At 41.4% G+C, this 23,898-nt stretch overlaps 1 protein-coding gene across 1 annotated transcript in view; it reads left to right on the top strand.

The window, feature by feature from the left end:
* The window catches only part of LOC116979050 (amine oxidase [flavin-containing]-like), a 38,105-nt gene that overhangs the window by 8,435 nt on the left and 5,772 nt on the right, over positions 1-23,898 (top strand). Inside the window, exons 4-15 of the mRNA XM_033030462.1 lie at positions 3,535-3,639; positions 5,212-5,303; positions 5,896-6,037; positions 7,059-7,208; positions 9,155-9,314; positions 11,593-11,689; positions 13,703-13,756; positions 17,986-18,043; positions 19,544-19,641; positions 21,056-21,167; positions 21,886-21,948; positions 23,057-23,199. Coding sequence (XP_032886353.1) covers positions 3,535-3,639; positions 5,212-5,303; positions 5,896-6,037; positions 7,059-7,208; positions 9,155-9,314; positions 11,593-11,689; positions 13,703-13,756; positions 17,986-18,043; positions 19,544-19,641; positions 21,056-21,167; positions 21,886-21,948; positions 23,057-23,199 — 1,274 coding nt within the window. The remainder of the gene's footprint in view (positions 1-3,534; positions 3,640-5,211; positions 5,304-5,895; positions 6,038-7,058; positions 7,209-9,154; positions 9,315-11,592; positions 11,690-13,702; positions 13,757-17,985; positions 18,044-19,543; positions 19,642-21,055; positions 21,168-21,885; positions 21,949-23,056; positions 23,200-23,898) is intronic.

Genomic DNA, 23,898 nt, shown 5'->3' on the forward strand with positions numbered 1-23,898 from the left:
GTGTGTCACATGGCAACAATCTTGAGACTTTCAAAAAAGATTCAAAACTGCATTCAAATGTTACTTCATTTGGACTGACTGGTATTCAATTATCAAATAACTACCATTACTCTTTGGCTGTCAGTCTTTATAATACCTCATTAAATATAAAAATATATATTAGGCTTGAATTTCCATAGAAGGATGTTAAAATGTCCTGTTATTATTGCAGGGGAAGACCAATAAAAATGACAGAGGAATCTTGTAAATTTTCTTCATTTACTTTTCCAATGGAAGTTTAAATTGATGGCTAACAGAGGGTTCATTATATCAAATTTAATGAAATATTTTAGTCTGATTCCTTATAATTCAAATCTGCCTAATATTGCTGTTTAGTTCCACATTTGAGGCCAGTTGTACCAAGGCTCACATGGAAATGGAATGTTGAAAATGATCTTCATTTTGAGAAATCTCAATGGCTTTATTAAAATGAATATAAATATTCATAGCCTAGAAAACATTTTCTTCATCAGCACGTTATTAGGAATAAAGATCAAATACAGAGGCAATTGTTTTTAAAGGTGCTTTGAGAATATCTTTGGTGTATTTAACACTCCTTTTCTTAGTAAAAGTACCTGTCAATGTTGTTTTATATCTGCACAATGCAGACATTTCTAAACTGCAAATCTGATGGCAAATATCCAGTTTTAGAGGGAGTACATTTTTCCCACTTATTTCTCTATCTTGTGATGTTGAAGCAATAATTCATGTGGTAATTGATGAATTGTCAAAGGAAGAAAAAAGGATTGATATTCAAATCATACCTGCCACCTCTTACCACTTTCTTTGTGCTGGGTTTGGTGACGATTCAACAAGTCGACGACACTTTAAGCATTTAAACTTTGCTAAAAATAAAACAAAATTATTATTTGTTAGTGACGGATGCACCTGGTTACCTACATCAAAAGAAGTAAAAAGACTCATGATTGTAAAGTGATAGCAATTATCACAAAGCTCCACATGGAAATTTTTGTGCATTATATTATGCGCATCCTTTCATTATAACTGGAGATAAAAAGTCTAGTTGTTTCTCCTTTGATATACATGGAAATGTGCCTCTATCACTGTTTCCCAGAGACAAATTGCTCTTTTGTGCTTGTATTTTGCTTCTGTTGTTATGGATACAGAATAAAAATGAAAGGCCCTGAAGTGAGGCTGTCATTTTTAATTTATCTGTTTGAGTTTACTGATGTGTGGTTCGATGAGAAAACGAGAGACAGTCAAAAAAAAAAGACAGGAAATCCAGCCATTGGGATTAGTTAAGAGTTGAATGTTTTTAATATTAGATACTTAAGTTTATTGTAATGTGCCTTATCAAGCAGCAGTCCCAAAGAGCCCACAGACACTGACATCTTATTTTTTATTCCCTGTTATGAGAGAGTAACTCTTAATTGAGTTATAAAGCTTGTTTTAATTACATAATTACACAATGTGTGATTGACAAGGGAATTGTCTATAACTTTCATTCTGACTGGGAATAGTACTGACTGTGTATGCAAACTTTGAGTTTTGTTAAGAATAGCATTGTCACTATATACAGTTTTTGACATATAAATATGTTTTGGATTGACACTTTTTCAAATGCTATGGTTAGTTTATTCAATTTTATTTAATTACTTGGTTGTTGATATTAGTTTAATGGCAGTCCCCAATATTCTGCCACTGGCTATCTGATCCCCACAAAAACCATGTCATGTAACAATCTGTCTAAGCCCGGTCTTCGTATAATTGACTGACCAAACCATCTTTCTGAATGGCTTTGTGGTGTGACATTGAATTATACAACACGATCGACTACATCTACAATGGTGTGATTCTGTCACCATGTGCCTAGCAACCATGATAATGTAGCATCAGTTAAATCTTGTTTGTATATTTCAGTGCATAATTATTGCAAAGGTCAAGTTAGTACAGACAACTTTAAAGAATTTCCATGATGTACGATTCTGACACAAACCATGGACAGCAATTACAATTAGAGGCAAAGTTATCACAGTAATAAACATAGAGCGTGCTCTGTCTCTCCTTCTCTCTTCCCCCCCCCCAGCGGTGTTGTTTCCTTGGTGTCTGCTTAGAGTATCTTGTTTCCAGGCAAGCTTATGAATCGGAGATTGCTGGGCAAGGAGCCGGAGACTTCCCGCTTACTGCATCCACCGATAAGATGCTGTAGATAATGCCACGCCAAAAGCGGAGACACTTCTGATGATAGCATTGTTGAAATATTTGATTGATTCGGGTCTGTATCCTGTTGCCTTTGGATTCAGCTATTGTTTCTTACTGAGGGAATACATATATATATGAAGGCTCATTTGACAAGTGTTCCAATGCTATCAAGTATTCCCATCACCCACAGACAATAAATGTCCCTCTTGGATTTCCTCACCTTTTTTGGTTTGATGAATAATTTAAGAGCAGAATTATTTATCATTCTGCATTTAAAATATAATTGAAGAGAGACCCAGAAAGATTTCAATTATTTTGTTTCTACATCAACTAGGGTGAGGTGTGATCTTCTGGGTAATGCATGACCTGACATGACATTTCAATGGTCATTAGAGCAGAGCCACTGCCTCACTGCCAGAAACCCAGTTTCAATCTTGCCTTGGGTGCTGACTGTGTGTAATTTACACGTTCTCCCTGTGGCCAAGGTGTTGTACCTTCTCTGGGTTTGGAAAGGAGGTCATAACACAGAGAATACTTGGTTCGGGAGGAAGAATGGACCAGAATTACCATTCCCTTTGGAAATGCTGCAATGTGAAAGGAGACGGGTATGTGTCTGCTGTTTGAGCTAATGTAAATCTTGTGTGATGATCCATTGAACATGGATTCAGATTCAGATTCAACTTTAATTGTCATTGTCAGTGTACAGTACAGAGACAACGAAATGCAGTTAGCATCTCCCTGGAAGAGTGACATAGAATATGATTTCAATAAATAAATCTATTTACATGCATACAGTCATAGTGTTTTTCCTGTGGGAGGAGTGTCCGGGGGGGGGGGGGAGGGGGTGATTGGCAGTCACCGAGGTAACCATATAACCATATAACAATTACAGCACGGAAACAGGCCATCTCGACCCTTCTAGTCCGTGCCGAACACATAATCTCCCCTAGTCCCATCTTGTTAAGTAGTGTGACAGCCGCAGGGAAGAAGCTGTTCCTGGACCTGCTGGTCCGGCAACGGAGAGACCTGTAGCGCCTCCCGGATGGTAAGAGGGTAAACAGTCCATGGTTGGGGTGAGAGCAGTCCTTGGCGATGCTGAGCGCCCTTCGCAGACAACACTTGCTTTGGACTGGACATGGTGGGGGTGGAAGGTGAGAACGAGAGAAGACATCTGACTATTGCGTGTGCAATGGGTACAAAACTAACATTTAACCATTCATCTTTGAGAAATGGATATATGCCAAGTGCTCCATCAAGTAACCATGGGCACAAAGCCCGTGGATGCATATGGATTTTTTTCAGGTGAATAGCCTTCGTTATCTTGTTTTGCAGGGGAAATCTTACCCATTTAATGGGCCATTCCCTCCTGTGTGGAACCCGATTGCTTATATGGACTACAACAACTTCTGGAGAACTTTGGATGACATGGGAAATGAGGTGACAGGCATGCTTCTTTCCTGGAACACGTTATTGAGTGTTTGAAAGAGCCCAACATTTATTTTAAATGTTTTTATCCTTATTATCATAGTTTTTATAGGAAGTCAGTGAATCTTATAATCTGTGCTGACCATGAACCAGACACCAGGTTTACTAAAAGACATCTGCTGACTGATCAAAATGTTTCTAGTTGTAATAAATCTGAGGCCCTACATTTCAAGAACCCAGTAACTCAAGGAAGTATTCAACAAATCTAACAGCCCTTAGCAATTCTAATAATTCTGAAACATTCAATGGCCCACACTGTCATCTGGGTGGAAACACTCAAATGTTATAGACTAAGATGCCAAGGCAAATATGTTATCAAAGACTGTTGTAAAGTACTGAAGTGATAAAATGCTCACCTGTGGCTCAGTGAAGTAAGCCTGGCCTACAAGGAAAGTCGATTGAGGCACCACTTCTGGAGACATAACCCTGGCAAATGCCTTGGAAAATCTAAATGTAACAAGTAGTTCTGGCTGGAAGAGCAGGATTTAGATTATTTGTTGGTGTTATCTCCTCCTCCAGTATTCTCGGAAACCCATTGTGGAGCCTTCAGATTAGTTTGTTAATTGTGTTGAAATAGTTCAGTTCCAAAAATAATAAAAGTTTTCTGAATACAACGTAAGTAGCAGACTGGCTATGGATCCAAGATATGGCCACCAACAATTGCATAGCTTCCCTTGAACCAAGTAGAATTGCGTTGATGAATGGATCTTGGCAAACAGTACATTTTAAATTGTTGCTACATTTTCAAAGGAACAGGATTTGCAGTGTTCACACAATCTTCTCACTCTGTTACTTGCATACAGTGATCATTGTAAGGACAAGGATTTAACTGAAAAAGAGAAAGATAGGGCTCGTAAAAATAACGGAGTCAGGGGATATGGGGAGAAGGCAGGAACGAGGTACTGATTGGGGATGATCAGCGCACATTGAATGGTGGTGCTGGATCGAAGGGCCAAATGGCCTACTCCTGCACTTATTGTCTATTGTCTATTGTTTCTATTGTTGGAGTGTCTCAGTGGGTCAGGCAGCATCTCCGGAGAACATGGATAGGTGATGTTTCAGGTTGGAACTTAACATGAAGAAAGTTCCCGACCTGAAACATCACCTATCCACATCCTCTGGAGATACTGCCTAATCTGCTGGGTTACTCCAAAAAGACTTGGCCTTTTTTTATAAACTAGCATCTGCTGGGGAGTGAACTGAACTGCGCTTAGGCCAGTCAATTCATCTGCCAAATATCTGCCCCTACCAGGAATTATAGGGCCTCTCAGAAGTGCAATTGTTTAGCCATGCCCTCGATCAACCTGGAAATTTTGGATCCAATTAATTTGTTTTGTCAGGAATTTTATCCCTGGAACTGGAGAATATAATTTTTGATAAATTACCATCGTAAGGAGACTTTGTTTATTTTCCATCTGGATAGAATTTCTAAATAAGTATTTGCAATGGGGGGGGGGGCCTTTTTCATTGCCAGCCTTTTTCATTATCATTAATTGATCAGAATTGTTCATTTGATATTTTTAGATTCCTGCAGATGCACCATGGAGCACTCAACGTGGAGAAGAGTGGGATAACATGACCATGAAACAGTTAATTGACAAACTTTGCTGGACCAGGTGGGCTGCTACTGACCGCTCAATTCTGTTTGTGATGGTATTCTCAACAGAAGGTAATATTCTGTAAAGAAAATCTTTCCCACAACAGCAATGTTCTGCTGTTTACGAACATGAGCTCTGTCTTGCCACCATGAGAGCAAATGCAACAGCCTACTTCAGAAACCTCGCACCTTGAATAGATGGATCTTATTGATGAGCTCTGTACCTATCAATACCAAGGATATCAGTTTTCAAATCAGGTTCAACTGCATAGGCATAGGTTTCATCCAAATTAGACTTTCCTCAAAATAAGTCAAATTGCAAATATTCCCAGGTTAGAATGCCAATCGTTCCCCAGAGAGGAAGGAGAAAGACACCCGTCTATTTTCTCTTGGCATTTCACGCTGTTCCATCAACAAACTGGAAGCGAGCCTTTCATTTGGATCAAAATGCCAGTACCTAGGTGGGTGCCATGTCACATTATGATAATAAACTTCTCTCGGGAAGTAGTGGTTCAAAATCCCTTTTTAAATCGTTTAGGCTCTTTTAAGGTGATCATAGAATGGAGATCATTAAATACTTTTAAATATTGACCCTGTATGTTTAATTGCAGAACGGCGAGGGAATTTGCCACACTCTTTGTCAATGTGAATGTCACTTCAGAGCCTCATGAAGTCTCTGCACTTTGGTTTCTGTGGTATGTGAAACAATGTGGAGGGACGAGACGAATATTTTCTACCACTAATGGAGGCCAGGTTTGAGAGCCTAATATTCACATACTTACAATTTCAACTGACAAGTGAGATAGTTAATATGGTTCAGGAATTCTGTCGGATTAATATCATTAATTTTGCACTAATACCTTCAACTCAGGAACAATACTTGAATTGCTTTTGCAATTGCACTTATGAAAACTTAAGCTAAAGCCAGAAGTTATTTTTCAAGATAGAATAAAAATATATCCTTATAGCTCTGCTTCGGGTCTTTAACTGCATTAACTGGTGGTGATGTTGTTATGCGTAACATTCATATTTAAATAAGTTTTATCCTGCTTTAAAAAATATTAAGGTTTTTGTCTATTTATATTATCAGCAGGAATTTCTGAACTTGACAATAAAGGAAAGATTGCGTTTGTGTTGCAAAATTTCAGGACCACCTGGAACAAAATCCTTGTTGCTATAATGCAATCAGGAAATAGATTGTAAATTGTTGACAGTTTGAAAGGCACTGACACAGTGAGCGGTGGCTCATGACTTTGAAGCCAATGGAAATATAAATCAGGAACTTGTGAATTGAACTGTTGAATAGCTGTCACCCATTTTACACCAGCAGGTTCAACCCGTAAATTCTGCAGACGCCCACCTCTGCATGAAACTGAGTATCACAATATAGAAATAAAAATCTGCAGGTGCTAATTTACACACAAAGACACGGTGCTGGAGTATCATAATATTCAGATCTCTTTATATGAACAATTACAGAGAATTATGGACCTTTTGGACAAATCAGTCCATACTGAACAAAATAAATCATCCTAATCCCATCCAAATTTTCAGATTCTTTATCCTCTTATCGAAATTATTACTAAATGCTCATCTGATTAATCCTTCAATCACTTACTCTAACAATGCATTCCCCAGCCACACTTTCCCTTGTTTCCAAAAAAACCTTTTCCTAGAATATTTTGAAATGTTATAAAGATATTTTAAATGCTGTTTCCTCCACTGGTTTTTCTTTGAAGATGCGACATATTGATGTTAATGCTTCTTTTCTCAGGAAAGGAAATTTATTGGCGGCTCAGGACAAATAAGTGAGCGTCTGGCTGAAAGAATGAAGGACAGTGTGAGATTGAGCAGACCGGTGGTGGGAGTTAAACAAGCGGAGGGTACTGTTGACGTGGAGACGCTGCATGGAGAGAGGTACAAGGTATGTGAGCATGTGGTCATACACCAGTTCTTGGCTGCACAACAACAATTGTAGGTAGCAACCCCAGTAGCCTCTGGTTATGCTACAAAATAATACCGTTTCCACGCTCAACTTACTAATGAAAGGTACTGCATTAAAATTACGATTTGTGTATTCAAACTCTTTAAAACCAAATCCTATTTCAGCATGTAGTTGTGCAACTATGTTGTGTTTTAGATGTCGTACTTCCTCCATCACTTTCCTTCATTCCATCTCCACAACATTGCTCTCCTTAACTTGGCTCTCCACGCCAAAAGTCATATGCACAAACTAGTCACTCTAGATCTACTACTCCAACACTCAACATTCTGACATCCCATTCATCACCACTATCCAATCCCCAGTGTGAGATCCAACATCAAAAACTCAGGTGCTCATTTCCTGTCCCACACTTAATCCTCCATGCCCATCACTTCAGGCATTTTAGGCCCACACTTGCACTCCAACCCACTGCTTAAATTTAAGCCATTATTATTACTACATTTCTTGTTGATTTTAGGTTCAACCAATTTACATTTTCCTCCAAATTCTCTTACTCTGAGTCTAGTCTATTATCACTTTGCTTTATCATTGGTAACGATGGATCCACTCTATAATTTCCCCCCAAAGCCTGTCTTTTCAGATCTCAGCTCCTTCACAAATCTCCCCAAACTAACTTCTCTGTCTCCAGTTGACATTTGTCTACTTGTGAAGCAACACGAGAAGTTACATTAGTTGTAGGCTGCTGGTGACGGTAAAGTTCTGGTCTATCAGCTGTGACATTATCCTCCCCCTTGGATGCCGCCCTGATCCCTGTAAAGGGCTGACAGGCCAGGACAGGCTCGGCAGCATTGGTTTAGCTGAGTCCATTATCTGATATTGACTGGCCACTTAAACCTTGTCAGCCTACTCCCTATAAAATTCTAGCCAGAGAGACAGACTGGGAGAAGGGAGAGGACAAGGGAACAAACAGCAAAGAGGAAGGAAGGAAGAAAGAGGGAAGGGAAGCAAAGTGGAGCACCTCCCTGTGTTTCCCTGTCACAGGTTCGAGGAAGACTGATCCACTGGGACAAACCTAAGACCACCACCGCCACCTTGTGGTCAAGACTGGACTGCCGGGAAGATGCTCAAACAGCCAATGCCTCTACTGAGGCTAAAGCTGAGGCCACAGCAACCCTGAGGTGTCAGAACCTCTTCATGCCCACAGACCGTGAGGGACTGCACCCACACACGCACAGGGGCAAAGACTGGCCACCAGGATAATCCAGAGTTGCCTCTTCAAGCCCAAAGCTGAGCCGCCATTAAGAAACCTAGACTGTCAGCACCATCTCTTGAGACAAGTGTGAACTGCAGGAAGAAGCCTTAGCTCGCCAAACCTCCTCTTTCGAAGACCAGGACTAAGATGCTGGGTCAAGCCTCAGATCGTCAGCATCATGGCACGTGCACTCTGACAGTGAGGGGCATTTTTACCACTGTAAATAGAATAAATCACAAGTTCATCCTGCTGTGAGTGTCGGTGTGGTCACCGCCGAACCCTGCATCATCCCTGACGACACACAGCGTACCATCAATGTAGTTCAGGAAAATCCCACGTTACAATAACTTTGGTAGTAGTGCAGTAAATTCTGCAACAGAACCATTTTATACATCGTGGCTTAACCGTGTATGTTCATGTTGTAGGTTGCAGCCTTCATACATCTCCCAAGACTAGGTTTTCAGCATCATGCAATTGAAAATCAATTTGAATGAGTATAAATAATGTTTGTCGTGGATGAAATTGGACACACGCCTGCATGTGTACGCCACTTCCGGGTACACCTTTTATTATAACTTCTCATTCTGCAATGCTTCGATTTTTTGAGATATATTTGTCTTGTACAGAATGGCACCAATTACTCTCTGGTTAATTCTTTGTCTGGTTTATTCAGGCAGATTATGTCATCTGTGCTATTCCTCCTGCCCTCACCCAGCAAATCCACTTCAGTCCTCCAGTGCCTCCGCTTCGTAACCAGTTGATCCAGCGGGTGCCGATGGGCTCCATCATTAAATGCATGGTCTACTACAACCAGCCATTCTGGAAGGAGAAAGGTCTGTATGGGTCGAGTGATGCAGACTAATTAGAAATGGGCACAGTCCAAAACCCACAAAAAGATGGGGGAAAAAATGCTGATTAAGAAAAATAAACAGCCATTATTTAGTACTGTTAAGTCCATGGAACATCTCAAATATTCACAGATAATAGATTACTTTTGAAATATAGATTGCTGTGGTTTCCACAAATAGCTAACCAGATAATCAGCTATGGGCACTGTAAGATGTGGCTGGACAAGAGAAAGCTCACTAATCTTGTTGAAGTAATGCTATGGAGCCTTTTAGGTTCACTACAGCAGGTAATAGGGGCTTTTATATATGGTACGTAACTAGTATAAAGTATTTATCTCTGGATAGAAGGAAAGGATGATGTTTCGGGTCGAGGCCCTTCTTCTCGACCCGAAACATCACCCATTCCTTCTATACAGAGATGCCTGTCCCGCTGAGTTACTCCAGCATTTTGTGTCTTATCTTTATAAACCAGCATCTGCAGTTCCTTCCTACACATAAAATATTTATCATTGCCCATTGATTTAAATTATATCTTTGCATAAATCAGGTGTATGAAAAATTAATAACTTTAAGTTTTGCTCTCTGCAATATTTTGTTTGCAATAAAAATTGAACAGGAATATAATTGCCAAACCATCACTGCTCTTCAATTAGTAAGCCAGTTCTGAATCCGTGTGGCCAAACCAGTATGAATCGTGTATCTTAATCTACTGGATCAGCCTACAAAGGGGAAACTTTATTAAAAGCCTTATTAAAAATCCATGTAAACAACATTCACTGCCCTATTCTCACTGATCATCTTTGTCACCTACTCAAAAATTTATATCGTTAGTAATACACGGCCTGCTTTGTACAAAGCCATGCTGACTGGCCTTCAGTAGTATTCTCTTTCAAATGGGAGTAAATCCTCTCCTGAAGATGCTCTCCAATAGCTTCTCTACCTCTGACGTGAGGCTCACCGGCCTATAATTGCCTGGATTCCCCCTACCTCCCTTCTTAAACAAAGGAGCATTAGATGCTCACCAGCCCTCAGAGACCTGTGCTTGAGAATGCAAAGATTGTTGACAAGGCTCCTGCATTCTTCCCTCTTGCCTCACTTAATAATCTGGGATAGATCCTATCATCAAGGGTTTATCTACCTTAATGTTCTTCAGGAGCTCAAACACCTTGATTTCAAACTGCCCTTGCATGTCAGTATTGTCCACACTGATCTTACTGTCCTCAATGCCCTTCTTGGTGAATACAGATGCAACGTACTTGTTTAGTACAAACTCACATCATCTGACTCAAAGCACAAATTCCCTACCTCCCTGATTACCCTTGTTTTTAATGTATGTATATTTTGAATATTCTACAACTTATTTGATCTAATAACCCCTAATGTGACTCGACATTGTCGATTGACTTTGATCCTTTTAAGTGCTTGAGGGTATTTTACCACAATAAAGTATTTTCTTGCATGTGTGTATCCATGTATTGTGTTGGGCTCTTTGAATTTAAGTTAATGACAAAAGATGTTGGAAATGCACTTTATATCTTTTGTAACTCAAAACTGAATTGAACTATTTCTGATAACTGGCTTTACCAGTTTTTATCAGAACTGGCCACTTCTATGAAAACTTGTAACATTAATGCTTCTCTTTACATTTTCCCTTGGATATTCTGAGTACTTCCAGGATTTCTATTATTTCAGATTTCATGTAAAAGATTTGCTCCAAAAGTTTTGCTTCTGTTTTATTCAATTATTATTTGCATTTCCTCCATATAGTTCAGTGGGGATTAAAGCGTCTTCACCACCCTCTCTCAAATAGTGCTGCATGCCTTATATCATTAGTCTCCATTCTATCAAAGACATTTTGTTCATTCCACCCTTCCCTGTTCTCTGCAATTAAAGCATGCTTGATGTTTTACTTTTCCCAGTTTACTGGGAAATTTCTTTCCAGAATTATTTTCTTTCACATTTTCTGCCTCTGCAGTTTTTGTTTGTTCTTAAGTCTCAATAGATAGATGCTTTGGAAACATTCTTTGTTCATCCTTTCAACCCTGAGTGAAGTCAATACTTCACTGAGCATCAGTAAATGATCCAGTAACAACGTAACCTTATGCAGTCTGTTTCATTAGTTCTCTTCAGCCCAGTGCTGAACAGAATCTGTGATTCTAAGGAAACAGACTGCAGTATTTATCAGGCCTGCATTCTAAAGTGGTTGTATTCTACCACAAAATATTTCCTAATGGCCTACAATAAACCATGATTTTTGTGACAGGTTTCTGTGGAACCATGATGATCGAAGATGAGGAGTCACCTATTTCCATGACACTGGATGACACCAAGCCTGATGGTTCACACCCTGCAATTATGGGGTATAGTTCACAGAGCTGAGGAAATGCACAATGCAATATATCGTTTTTTTATCTTAAAGGGATTGAATTTAGTGCAGCAAATTCTCAAAGCGTACATGGGAACAATGTAGTAACTATACCGATTACTAGCTAATGCAGAGAAGTCATTGAGTAACAAATAGATGACTGCAAATGTAGCCAAGGCTGTGGAGTTTATTATGAGTAGGGGGTTTCCTGAAATGTTGTCAATTGCAAGTCATGGCATGCATTTTTATTTTTAATAATCAATCTAAAATATATATATTTTTGTACGGGATGTTGGTGAGGCTGCATTTGGAGTATCGTGTTCAGCTTTGGTCACCCTGCTCTAGGAAGGATGTCATTAAACTGGTAAGAGGGCAGATGGGACTTACAAGGATGTTGTCCAGACTTGAGGGCATGAGTTATAGGGAAAGGATGAGCAGGCTAGGATGTTATACCATGGAACACAGGAGGGTGAGGTGGATAAGATCATGAGGAAAATAAATGATCTTTTACCCAAAGTAGGGAATCAAGAACCTGGGGACATAAGTTTAAGGTGAGAGGTGAAAGATAGGATCAACTGAAGAGGAACTCTTTAACACAGAGGGTGGTGGGTTGATGGAAAGAGCTGCCAGAAGAGGTAATTGAGGCAGGTACTATAACAACATTTAAAAGACATTTGGACAGGTACATGAATAGGAAAGGTTTAAGGTTTTCGGGATAAGGGCCAAACATGGATAGGTGGGAGTAGTATAGATGGGGCATCTTGTTCGGCCTGGGCAAGTTGGACCGAAGGGCCTGTTATAGGAAGGGAATTCCAGAGCGCGTAGATAGCTGAAAGAAAATAAAATGTGAGAGGGTAATTTTAAGTCACTGGACATTAAATGTGGACAAGAACAGTACGTCTGTTCTGACATCCCTTTTCATACGGATATGCATTAAATTACGTGAGGGTAGGTTGAGTGTGGGCTTGTCAAAAAATGTTTTAGCCAGTGTATCTGGATCTCTACTATCCTGATACTTTCCCACATATGTAAATTTTCAAGGGGAACCGTGGACTCCAAATCCTGTAAAACACATAAAAATTAATGAATTCTTTATTATTCTAGCCTTTGAAGCATTGTCATATCTTGCACCTAACATTTTAACCACATTTAGTTTCAAATTTGTTGAATGTACTTTGCTATATACAAACCATTAACATAACCATTTACTCTACAACTTTTAAAAATATAAGAAATAGGAAAAGGAGTATTGAGATGACCCTGTCACTATTTACAATGATGGATAATTCTACTGTATGCTTGATCACTTTCCTCCCCTATTCTATTCCCTTGATTCATTTTGTGTCCATAAATCTGAACGTCTCAGCATGAATTAATGCATTCACTGAGCATTTCACAACCCAAACATTTAACATAATTTACACAAAAGACATGATCCCTCTTTAGCATTCACAAATCTGTTAGAGGAAATCAATGCATCGAGCAAATCTGTGGGGTACAAACAAAGGGGCCACACATCTCCCTCTCTCAGTACTGGCCATCTCCACTCTCAGTCCTGATGCAGGGTTTCGACCCGAAGTGTCAAACATTCCTTTCCACCCACAGATGCTGCTCAACTCACTGATTGCTATCCAGCAGATTGTTTTTTTTTTAAACTCCAGATTCCAGAAGTCCCTTGTGTCTCTCTTCTAACTGGTTTTCTTTGTCCTGAGACAGCCACGCCTCACCCACCACCATCCCCACCCCAGAATTAGATGCTCTGGCTAATAGAAACAGTATCTATTCTGTCAATCCCTGTCAAATTATTTGTGTTAATGAAATTGACTCTTATATTGTTAAACTCTAAGAAAAAGAGGAACCAATTCCTGAAATTTAGCAAACCCAGATGCAAAAATCAGATTCCTGCATCTGCCGTTTATCTTGATGTCAGATGCCAGATATCAGTTGCCTCCCATTGATCAAGAGCTGGATTATTAGGTTGTATATGAACACTGCTATTTATTTCTAGGTTTATACTGGCGAGGAAGGCTCGACTCTTGCTTGATCTCACCAAAGCAGAGAGGTGGGTGTTGTAATATTTGATCTGATATTGTGTCACCTTATATAATTTTGTTTTAAATCAACTGACGTGTAAAGAAAGGCTTTACAAATGTTCTCCAGTGTTTAATGAGGGTGATCTCAACCGTTTTCAGTAGTGTTGGCAAAATTCCCCTGTAGAACACTGTTTAGAAAAAGGAATGAGAGCGTGCAACAACATTCCATGTGCTTCCATCTTTTATTAAAATTGTGAGCATTATAAATGGCTTTATTCCACAATGGTTCTGTAAATTAAAGAGCAATTAACTGAGTGATTCTTCACATATTAGTGCAAATAGCATATTATCCACTTCTTATCGAGTCCAGATCACAAGATTAGACATTGTTCAGCCAGAGCTGACACACTTCTCGACATCTGTATACAATGGCGTCTTGCACTGCTTGTGTTTCTTGTTAGTGGTGGAAACAGGGCCGCGACGTCAATGCTCTTTCCTCGACCCCTATTATCCACTGGGATTGTGGTTGTAAAGTTTATCAGGAGAGGTATGAAAATAGCTTTCAGTTTTACCTTAAGTATTCCAGACTACTGTTCCAGGTCAGATACTGCCCAGTTTGACCTTCACTCCTATAATATGAGCTTAACGTTAAAAATTAAAATATTGAGCAAACCTTTAAAAAAAATTAATCAGTTAGAGGAAACCACGGAGCCTTTAATGAAATCCATGGAATCCACAACTTTAAATTACTTTAATTTTCCCACATTAATTTTTCCCACTCTTCTACTTTCTACCCAGTCCCCTCACTTCATCATCCCCCGTGTGTGCTTTGGTCCTCCATTAACTGCTTCAACAGATATATGTGGCAGGCAATATTGCAGGTAAATGATTTTTTTTCATTACAAAATGAAATAGCCGGTTTTCTAAAAAGTTGAATTCGACCTTGTCACAAGAGTTATAAACGTGCCCAGACAGGAGTGCAAAGCTTACATAGAAACATAGAAATTAGGTGCAGGAGTAGCCCATTCGGCCATTCAATATGATCATGGCTGATCATCCAACTCAGTATCCCGTACCTGCCTTCTCTCCATACCGTCTGATCCCCTTAGCCACAAGGGCCACATCTAACTCCCTCTTAAATATATCCAATGAACTGGCCTCGACTACCCTCTGTGGCAGAGAGTTCCAGAGATTCACCACTCTCTGTGTGAAAAAAGTTCTTCTCATCTCGGTTTTAAAGGATTTCCCCCTTATCCTTAAGCTGTGACCCCTTGTCCTGGACTTCCCCAACATCGGGAGCAATCTTCCTGCATCTAGCCTGTCCAACCCCTTAAGAATTTTATAAGTTTCTATAAGATCCCCTCTCAATCTCCTAAATTCTAGAGAGTATAAACCAAGTCTATCCAGTCTTTCTTCATAAGACAGTCCTGACATCCCAGGAATCAATCTGGTGAACCTTCTCTGCACTCCCTCTATGGCAATAATGTCCTTCCTCAGATTTGGAGACCAAAACTGTACGCAATACTCCTGGTGTGGTCTCACCAAGACCCTGTACAACTGCAGTAGAACCTCCCTGCTCCTATACTCAAATCCTTTTGCTATGAAAGCTAACATACCATTCGCTTTCTTCACTGCCTGCTGCACCTGCATGCCTACTTTCAATGACTGGTGTACCATGACACCCAGGTCTCGCTGCATCTCCCCTTTTCCTAGTCGGCCACCATTTAGATAATAGTCTGCTTTCCTGTTTTTGCCACCAAAATGGATAACCTCACATTTATCCACATTATACTGCATCTGCCAAACATTTGCCCACTCACCCAGCCTATCCAAGTCACCTTGCAGTCTCCTAGCATCCTCCTCACAGCTAACACTGCCCCCCAGCTTAGTGTCATCTGCAAACTTGGAGATATTGCCTTCAATTCCCTCATCCAGATCATTAATATATATTGTAAATAGCTGGGGTCCCAGCACTGAGCCTTGCGGTACCCCACTAGTCACTGCCTGCCATTGTGAAAAGGACCCGTTTGCTCCTACTCTTTGCTTCCTGTTTGCCAGCCAGTTCTCTATCCACATCAATACTGAACCCCCAATGAGCTTTGAGCTTTGTTGAGATGGTGTAGGAAGCTACAAATGGAGAGGCCAGTGGGATGGAAAATTAAAGTGACAGCTTTGCGACACAACATTTAACATTACATTTCTTTCTGCCCTGTTTCTATAAGGACTCCATGTCATTCTGCAAATGTTCTTCTCCACCACATTTGCTCTGACAATGCCACCTTCCACAATACCGCTTCTGTTGTATCTTGCTTTCTCTTCAATCTTGGGTTAAGTGGGCCATCACCCGTGCCTGTTTCATTGTCTGCATTTCTCATGCTCTCATGAGCTCTTCTCCTCACCATCCACCAAACCAAGATGCACGTTGATAAATCATCATCATTTCTGGAGTCCTCACCCTTGGGCCATAATCTACCGTGCACCAATGCCCCCATTTTAAGCATTTCACGAGGACCAGGAATCTGCTCCACTTTTACCAGCTGCACCAACATCCAGTACCATGCAATCGGAGGATTTGCAACTAATGTCTGTTAACCTCCTCCCTTCCAACTTAAATTGGAAGGGAAGCAGTTCCAATTTCGAGGAACCAATTCCATGGTTCAAAACATCTCTCCACATGCAGTGCAAATTTATTTGTGCTTAAAGCATTAGAGAAAAAAAATTGGAAGCAGGAGTTAGACATTCAGCCTTATTGTGTTTGCTTCACTGTTCAATAACAACCTGGCCTACCTTCTCCCTGTTATACGAGAAATTTCCAGAACAGTCTGTGACCCATAGCATTGTGGTCAATAGACAATAGGTGCAGGAGTAGGCCATTCAGCCCATCGAGCCAGCACCGCCATTCAATGTGAACATGGCTGATCATCCCCAATCAGTACCCCGTTCCTGCCCACTCCCCATATCCCCCGACTCTGCTATTTTTAAGAGCCCTATCTAGCTCTCTCTTGAAAACATCCAGAGAACCTGCCTCCCCTGCCCTCTGAGGCAGAGAATTCCAGACTCACCACTCTTTGTGAGAAAAAGTGTTTCCTCGTCTCCGTTCTAAATGGCTTACTCCTTATTCTTAAACTGTGACCCCTGCTTCTGGACTCCCCCAATATCGGGAACATGTTTCCTGCCTCTAGCATGTCCAAGCCCTTAACAATCTTATATGTTTCAATGAGGTACCCTCTCATCCTTCTAAACCCCAGAGTGTACAAGCCCAGCTGCACCATTCTCTCAGCATATGAATATCTCAGTCATCCCAGGAATTAACCTTGTATGTTTAATTAACCTATGTTTAAAGCCCACTGGGCTTTGGCCGGTAGAGCTATATTTAGGGGGGGGGAGAGGAGAGAGATTGTTTTTGTCCTCTCTTGCCAATAAAACTGATTTGCAACTAAACAGACCAGTGAGCCTTTTCCCGTTCTACTAGTCAGATCCTTGAACCTGTTCCCGTGTAACCCTCCCTCAGCACCACTTTCCTGCACCATATCCCTTCATTTCTTGGCATTCCAAAATCTTCATGGCATGCTCACCTATATGATCTTCATTTGTTGTTAATGCTGTGTTTGCACTAAAAAGAAACAAACATGGATAAGGTGACAACTTTTCAGAACACTTCTTTGCAATGCGCAAGGACTTCCCTGAGTTTCAAGACTCGTGTCACTTTAATATTTCACTTCACTCTCCCAAATCCACTCTGATATCCATCCTCATCTTTTCACCAGGCTCATTACAGTTCTTAGGACAACACTGAATTCAACAATTTCAGATTATTACCCCTATTTCTACCTTTGTATATTATATTTCCTACATTCACAGTTTTTATTTCCCTCCTTCTGGTCACTTCAAATGTTGTATTCCTCCTCCTAATTTCATCATCTCAAAACCCACTTATTATTCAATATATGTCTTTACTATGCTCCTTTAATTCACTTTATAGCCATTTTTGTTATTTATTCTCCCCTACTTTTCCTCCCATATCCCGACACTGGTGTTCCTTTTGCTCTCCCTGCCATTTCCCGCCCCATCTGCTCCATCTTAAAAACTTTGCTGATGAAACAGTAATTCTCTCTCCACAGAAGCTGCCTGTCTTTCTCTTTCTACCATCCTTTGATTTATATCAGATTTCCAATGGCTGTGATATTTTATGCCACGGTTTTAACCTAGTGATTTTTTTAGTTGAGATTTTTGGCACAAGGTCTTGTTTCTTTTTCAGGAAGAAAAGAATTTGCCAGATTTATGCAAAAGTTCTGGGAACAGAGGAAGCCCTGTATGTAAGCACTCTCTAAAGAAGGGTGAGAGGGGTTGGGATTCACTTCTGAAAATGCCACTCGTACATCCACGGGCCAAAAACAAATATTGATCTGCTTGTCACTTGCCATTGATTCTTGGGCAAGTGCACAGGGTCTCCCCCAGAGGCGAATGGAGAACAAGAGGACATAGGTTTAAGGTGAAGGGGAAAAGATTTAATAGGAACCTGAGGGGTACCTTTTCGACTCTTATGACTCCATGACAAAGGCCCAACAGCAGTCCCATTATAAAAATGGTAATTTTATTCTTGTTTGTCCTTCCCTCGGTAATATGGTCACCATTTTCTCCAGTTGGTTCATGCCTTACAATGACTATTGTTCAAAGAATATTCAAAAATTATGTTCATATTATGCGCTCAGAAAATTAATTGTGTGCCTACACAGAAATTGAGTGCCCACATACATCTGTTGTTATTATTACATGCAGGGCCGGCCTTAGGAGGTGCGGGGCCCAATTGGGAACAATTTTGGTGAGCCCCAGGTTCCCAGCCAAGGTCTGTAGATTAATAGAAATATAATTAAAGTCTATAATAGACTTTATATCTCTATGGTAGAATGGAAAATAATCAAAATGTGCGCTTAAAAAGTGCATGCGACTTAGTGGACCAAACAGATCTAAGCTACATTTTAATATAAAATTGCATACATGTAAGCCTACAAGTAACAAGCAAAATGTGTAGATCACCTCTGAAAAGTATATAGTTACAATACGTCTTGTTTTAGTGACTGAAATGAAAAAAAAAGTAATTTAATTAAATAGATCCTGGAAAACCAATAACCATTGGTGAAAAACAGTCCAGGCATTAAATTTTGGGCTTCAGCCCCATCCTACCCTTTGGGCTTCTACCCCATCCTAACTTAGTTGTGTGTGTTAGTTGTCTGTGCGTTATGTGTGTGTGGGAGGGAAGGGAGGGAGAGAAGGGAGGAAGGACGGGAGGGAGGAAAGTAGAGAAAGGAGGGAGGGAAGGAGAGAAAGAAGGGATGGAGCGAATGAGAGAAGGGAAAAGAGAGAGGAAGGAGGGAGGGAAGGAGAGAAGGGAGGGAGAGGGCCGGCGGCGGGAGCAGATGCCAGGGTCTGGGCGGACGGGTGTGAGCTGAGGCCGATGTTTGTAAACGTTGCTCCAAACCCCGGGCTGGCCCTCCATGTATTGTTCACCGCATCTCCATGGGGAGAGAGAGGGTGGAGCCGGGGCTGTGTGTGTGAAGCACGGCGACTGGAGGGGCGGGAGCGCTGCCGTGAGCGAACGACCCATCTCCTCCTTCTCCATTCCCCCTCACACCCCTCTACTCTCTCTCCGCCCCTCTCTCCCCCCTCCACCCGGGGTAGATCTACCCTAGCCGAGATTAGATAACTCTGGCGCGGGGTCCCCTTAATCGCGGGGACAATTGGGAGCAATCGGTCCAATCGGCTTAAGGCTGTCTCTGATTACAGGTAATGACAAGATTAACTTTTATTTCTGCCAGGCTGTTCATTATGAAGAGAAGGACTGGTGTGCAGAGCAGTATTCAGGTGGCTGCTACACTGCATATTTCCCACCCGGAACATTTGTTCAGTTTGGCAGGTACGCACGTCACAATATTTGCTCTTGATAGCTGCAACATAGAACAGAATGTCCCTTCTGTCAAGTAAATGGGATCAACATTATGCTTACAACCAAGATGGACCTCTGCAGATGAATAGTATCTGTTGTAATTCTTCTGAAACAGAGCTAGACTATTCACAAGCTCGGACTCATGTTTGTCTCAGAGTTATGTATTGCACTACTTATCCATGCCATCTATTTCTGCCTCTATAACATTGCCTAACTCCAGCTTTCCTTCTAGTAATCTACAATTGAACAATTTTATTTCCTCCCTTGTTGCCATAAGATATAATAATTCCAATACAAATGCACCTGAACTCCCTCGAACTAGTTTATCTCAACTTTAGATCATCTAAAACTCTGCTGCACATGTCCTAAACCATACTAACAGTTGTGCATCCATCCCCATGGTGCTTGCTGGCCTATTTTATTAAGCAATCCCTCAGACTCAAGGATGAATGGTTCCACTCCAGTTTTGGGGTTCTGAGGTGACTATTGTAGGAGCCACAGACTCTTCCACTGATGACAAGCGCAGGTGGATAATTTGTGTGGTGGTGCACACTTTCCATCACTATGTTGGACTTCAATGAGCTCCCAATACATGGACACTAGGCTTTCCATTCCATCTGGAATAATGGTTATGAGCCTGGGATTCTAGGAGGAGTTTGTATTTTTTAAGTAGACTTTATGTGCGTCCTTGAATCTTTTTGTTTGTCTGTTGGATAACTCTTCCAGTTATGGAGATGAGGACAGAGTGCCTGGATTGGGAGTCTGGTGCTGGGCCTGCTAATATGACTGAGTGTAACTAGAGGCTCATGTGTGGGATGTCGAGCTGGGAGTGGACACCGACCTTTCTTCACATTCTTCCAGTGAAAATGGAAGACATTTTTGGTGGTATCTTTAAGGCCTTGTAGTAGGTGCCTTGAAGGCAGGTACAGGATACTGAGTTGGATGATCAGCCATGATCATAATGAATGGCGGTGCAGGCTCGAAGGGCCGAATGGCCTACTCCTGCACCTTGTTTCTATGTTTCTACCGGCTATATCTCTTACAAATCTCAGAGGCAAATAGGAGATCCGGCAAGTGGATTTTGAAAAGGACTTTTCATAGCACTGCTGCCTCCCCAGTGGACAACTCCTGCATCCATAACTGAGATTTGTTGATATCATCAGATGGCGATATAAACAAACTAATGAACATTAGTGTTTTCTATTTAGGACCCAAGGCTCCACAGTGGCCTGTGAGGTCAAACACTTGGACAGCACATGTTGCACAAAATTCAATGAGGGACAACGTATTCAGATTCTGATCTAAACAGGAGATGACTACTCAGTATTAGATAAACTGACTTGGTTTGATGAATTAACTGATACACATTGCTTTCAATGTGCAGAGTTCTACGAGAGCCTTTTGGGAGACTCTACTTTGCTGGCACCGAAACGGCTACCAAGTGGAGTGGGTACATGGATGGAGCGGTACGGGCTGGGGAACGTGCTGCCAGAGAGGTAAACCAGGAATGAGACCTAAATGCAATGACTCCCCCACCAACCATTGATCACTTCAGTCAAGCCTCTGTATATTTCTCTGGCAAATTAAATATGTATTAGAACATACTGGAATAGCCTGCCCACACTAACTTCTTATTTAGAGGAGGAAGGGCATTTGGGGATGTTAAAGATGATCATGCTGTTGGGATCGGCTAAATCAATGCTGACAGAGGATAGGAGCGAGTGGCATCAGTGTGCTTGTGGGCACTGGTTTTGAATTGTCACCAGAGTAATAGGCAAATACTGTAAATTCTGGTGACCTAAAACTTAAAAGAAAAAGCTGGAGCAATGTGGCAGGCCTTCTGTGAAGTGAGAAGCGGAGAAGCGGAAACAGCAGTGAAAGGTCCATAGATATGTTGATTATTTGCAGCATGTTCTATTTGTATATATTTATCAATATATTGTTCCGTTTTGTCAAAGTATTGTCCAAATGTTGTTTTTCATTAGAATTATATCCTGCTTTAAACTTGAAAAATCGTGTATTTCCCCACTAACAAACACATCTGAACAACTGTATGCAGTGGTGGTAATTTCAGCATGGGTTAGTCATTATACTCTCCCCTGAGATGACACTGAACAGATAGAATCCGAGTTCAAGTTTGGTTCAGTTTGAAATATCTGTGTGTGAGAATAATTGCTGAGCAATGTTGTCATTCAGCCCGTGTTCCATCTGCAGGTAATGTGTGCAGTGGGAATCATTCCAGAGGCAGCAATATGGAGTCTCGAGCCTGAGGTTCAAGTAAGTGCTGAGAAACCTAAACTAAAACTGTAAGCCACCTGTTACTAAATCAGCCTGGTGATTGAGTAATAAAACAGACTTGAAGTTGAGTGACTGGTTTCTGTGATAAGCGTTAGTATATCTGGAGAGTAGGAATGAACTGTGCTTTAGCTTGTGGGACATAAGGACATATTCCCAACTGTAAATATACACAGTGATCCTGACGTTCGGTGCTGTCTGTGGAGAGTTTGCACCTTCCCCTTGTGACTACATGGGTTTCCTTTGGATGCTCCAGTTTATTCCCACATCCCAAAGATGTGCGGATTTGTAGGTTAATTAGTTGCTGTAAATTACCTCGAGTGTGTAGGGAGTTGAAGTGAAAGTGGGATAACATAGAACGAGTGTGAATCAGTGATCGATGGTCAGTGTGGACACGGTGTGCCTTTTCCCATGCTGTTTCTCTCAAATAAACTAATCTTTGACCTCTACCTACAAGAGAGTCAAGAGTCAAGAAAGTCAAGTGTTTTATTGTCATATGTCCCAGATAGGACAATGGCATTTCTCCCTGCTGCAGCACAACAGAATATGTAAACATAGTACATAACGGGAGAAAAAAAGTTGAGTGTGTGTATATACACATGCACACATACTCAATAAATAAACAGATATAGTACAATAATAATAATAGTCTGTTGTATTTCAGTATTTGTTGTCGTGTTGGCTGTAGGGAAGAAGCTGTTCCTGAACCTGGACGTTACAGTTTTCAGGCTCCTGTACCTTCTTTCCGATGGTAATGGTGAAATGAGTGTGTGGCCAGGATGGTGTGCATCTTTGATGATGTTGACTGTCATTCTGAGGCAGCAACTACTTTAGATCCCTTTGATGGTGGGGAGGTCAGAGCTGGTGATGGACTGGGCAGTGGTCACAACTTTTTGCAGTCTTTTCCGCTCCTGGACGTTCAAGTTGCCGAACCAGGCCACGATGCAAGCAGTCGGTATGCTCTCTACTGTGCACCTGTAGAAGACGGGGCAATGATAACACATAATAAAAGCAATTATTTGTACAAAATAACCATTAAATGGAGTTGCTGAACAGGAAGGATTAAAGCTTATTCATTGTCTACATTCAGGAAATTCCAACTCAGCCGATGACCATGACTTTCTGGATGCGACACCTGCCCTCTGTTCCAACATTCCTGCAGCTGCTGGGCTTGTCCACTTGCCTGAGTGTGGTTATTGTGGCCATGACCAGGAAAACCTGTTCATACAGAGGGTGAGAAGTAACCTTATTATTGTCCAGTGAAAGGAAACCTGTTGCTACTAAGTCACCTGATAAAATCTATCAATGACGCCAAGTGTGGATGTCCTCGAGGGGAGCCATGGGAACAGAAGTAGGTGATTAAACTTGACCATCTGTTATTAGCTGCCTTTTTAATGCACCTGGCGAACTGAATGCAAGAGTTAACATTAACAGTTGATTTGGCATCAGTTCAGTTCAGTATAGTTTATAGTCACATGTGCCACGGTATAGATAAAAGCTCTTTGTTGCGTGCTAACCAGTCAGCAGGAAGACAATACATTCCTGATTTGGCATCTGCTCTGCTCTTAACCGCCTGAACCTGCAGCCCAGTTGATCACAGGCTCGTTACCTCCTTCCATCCAGTCCATCTCCACAGGCGATGGCTGTGGACTGGGAACGCAGCCGGAGGTCTTTATCGAGGTGCCGCGGTCTCCATGCCTCCCGGATCGCCATGTAGAAGCCTGGGTCGGAGCCTGGCCGGGGCCTCGCGGGTCAGAGTCTGGGTCAGTTGAGTCTCATGGAGGCGTGAAGTGGGGTGTCGACAGCAGTGACCCCTCGTGACGATGGAGCCTCGGGTGGTGGTGAAGCCTCGCGGTGGCGGCGATGCCTCACAGGTCGACCCACGGTCAATGGGGAGACCGCTGTGAAGGGGGAGGGGAAGAACAATGGAGG

The sequence above is a fragment of the Amblyraja radiata genome, chromosome 12 (assembly GCF_010909765.2).
Source record: "Amblyraja radiata isolate CabotCenter1 chromosome 12, sAmbRad1.1.pri, whole genome shotgun sequence".
NCBI classification, from domain to species: domain Eukaryota; kingdom Metazoa; phylum Chordata; class Chondrichthyes; order Rajiformes; family Rajidae; genus Amblyraja; species Amblyraja radiata.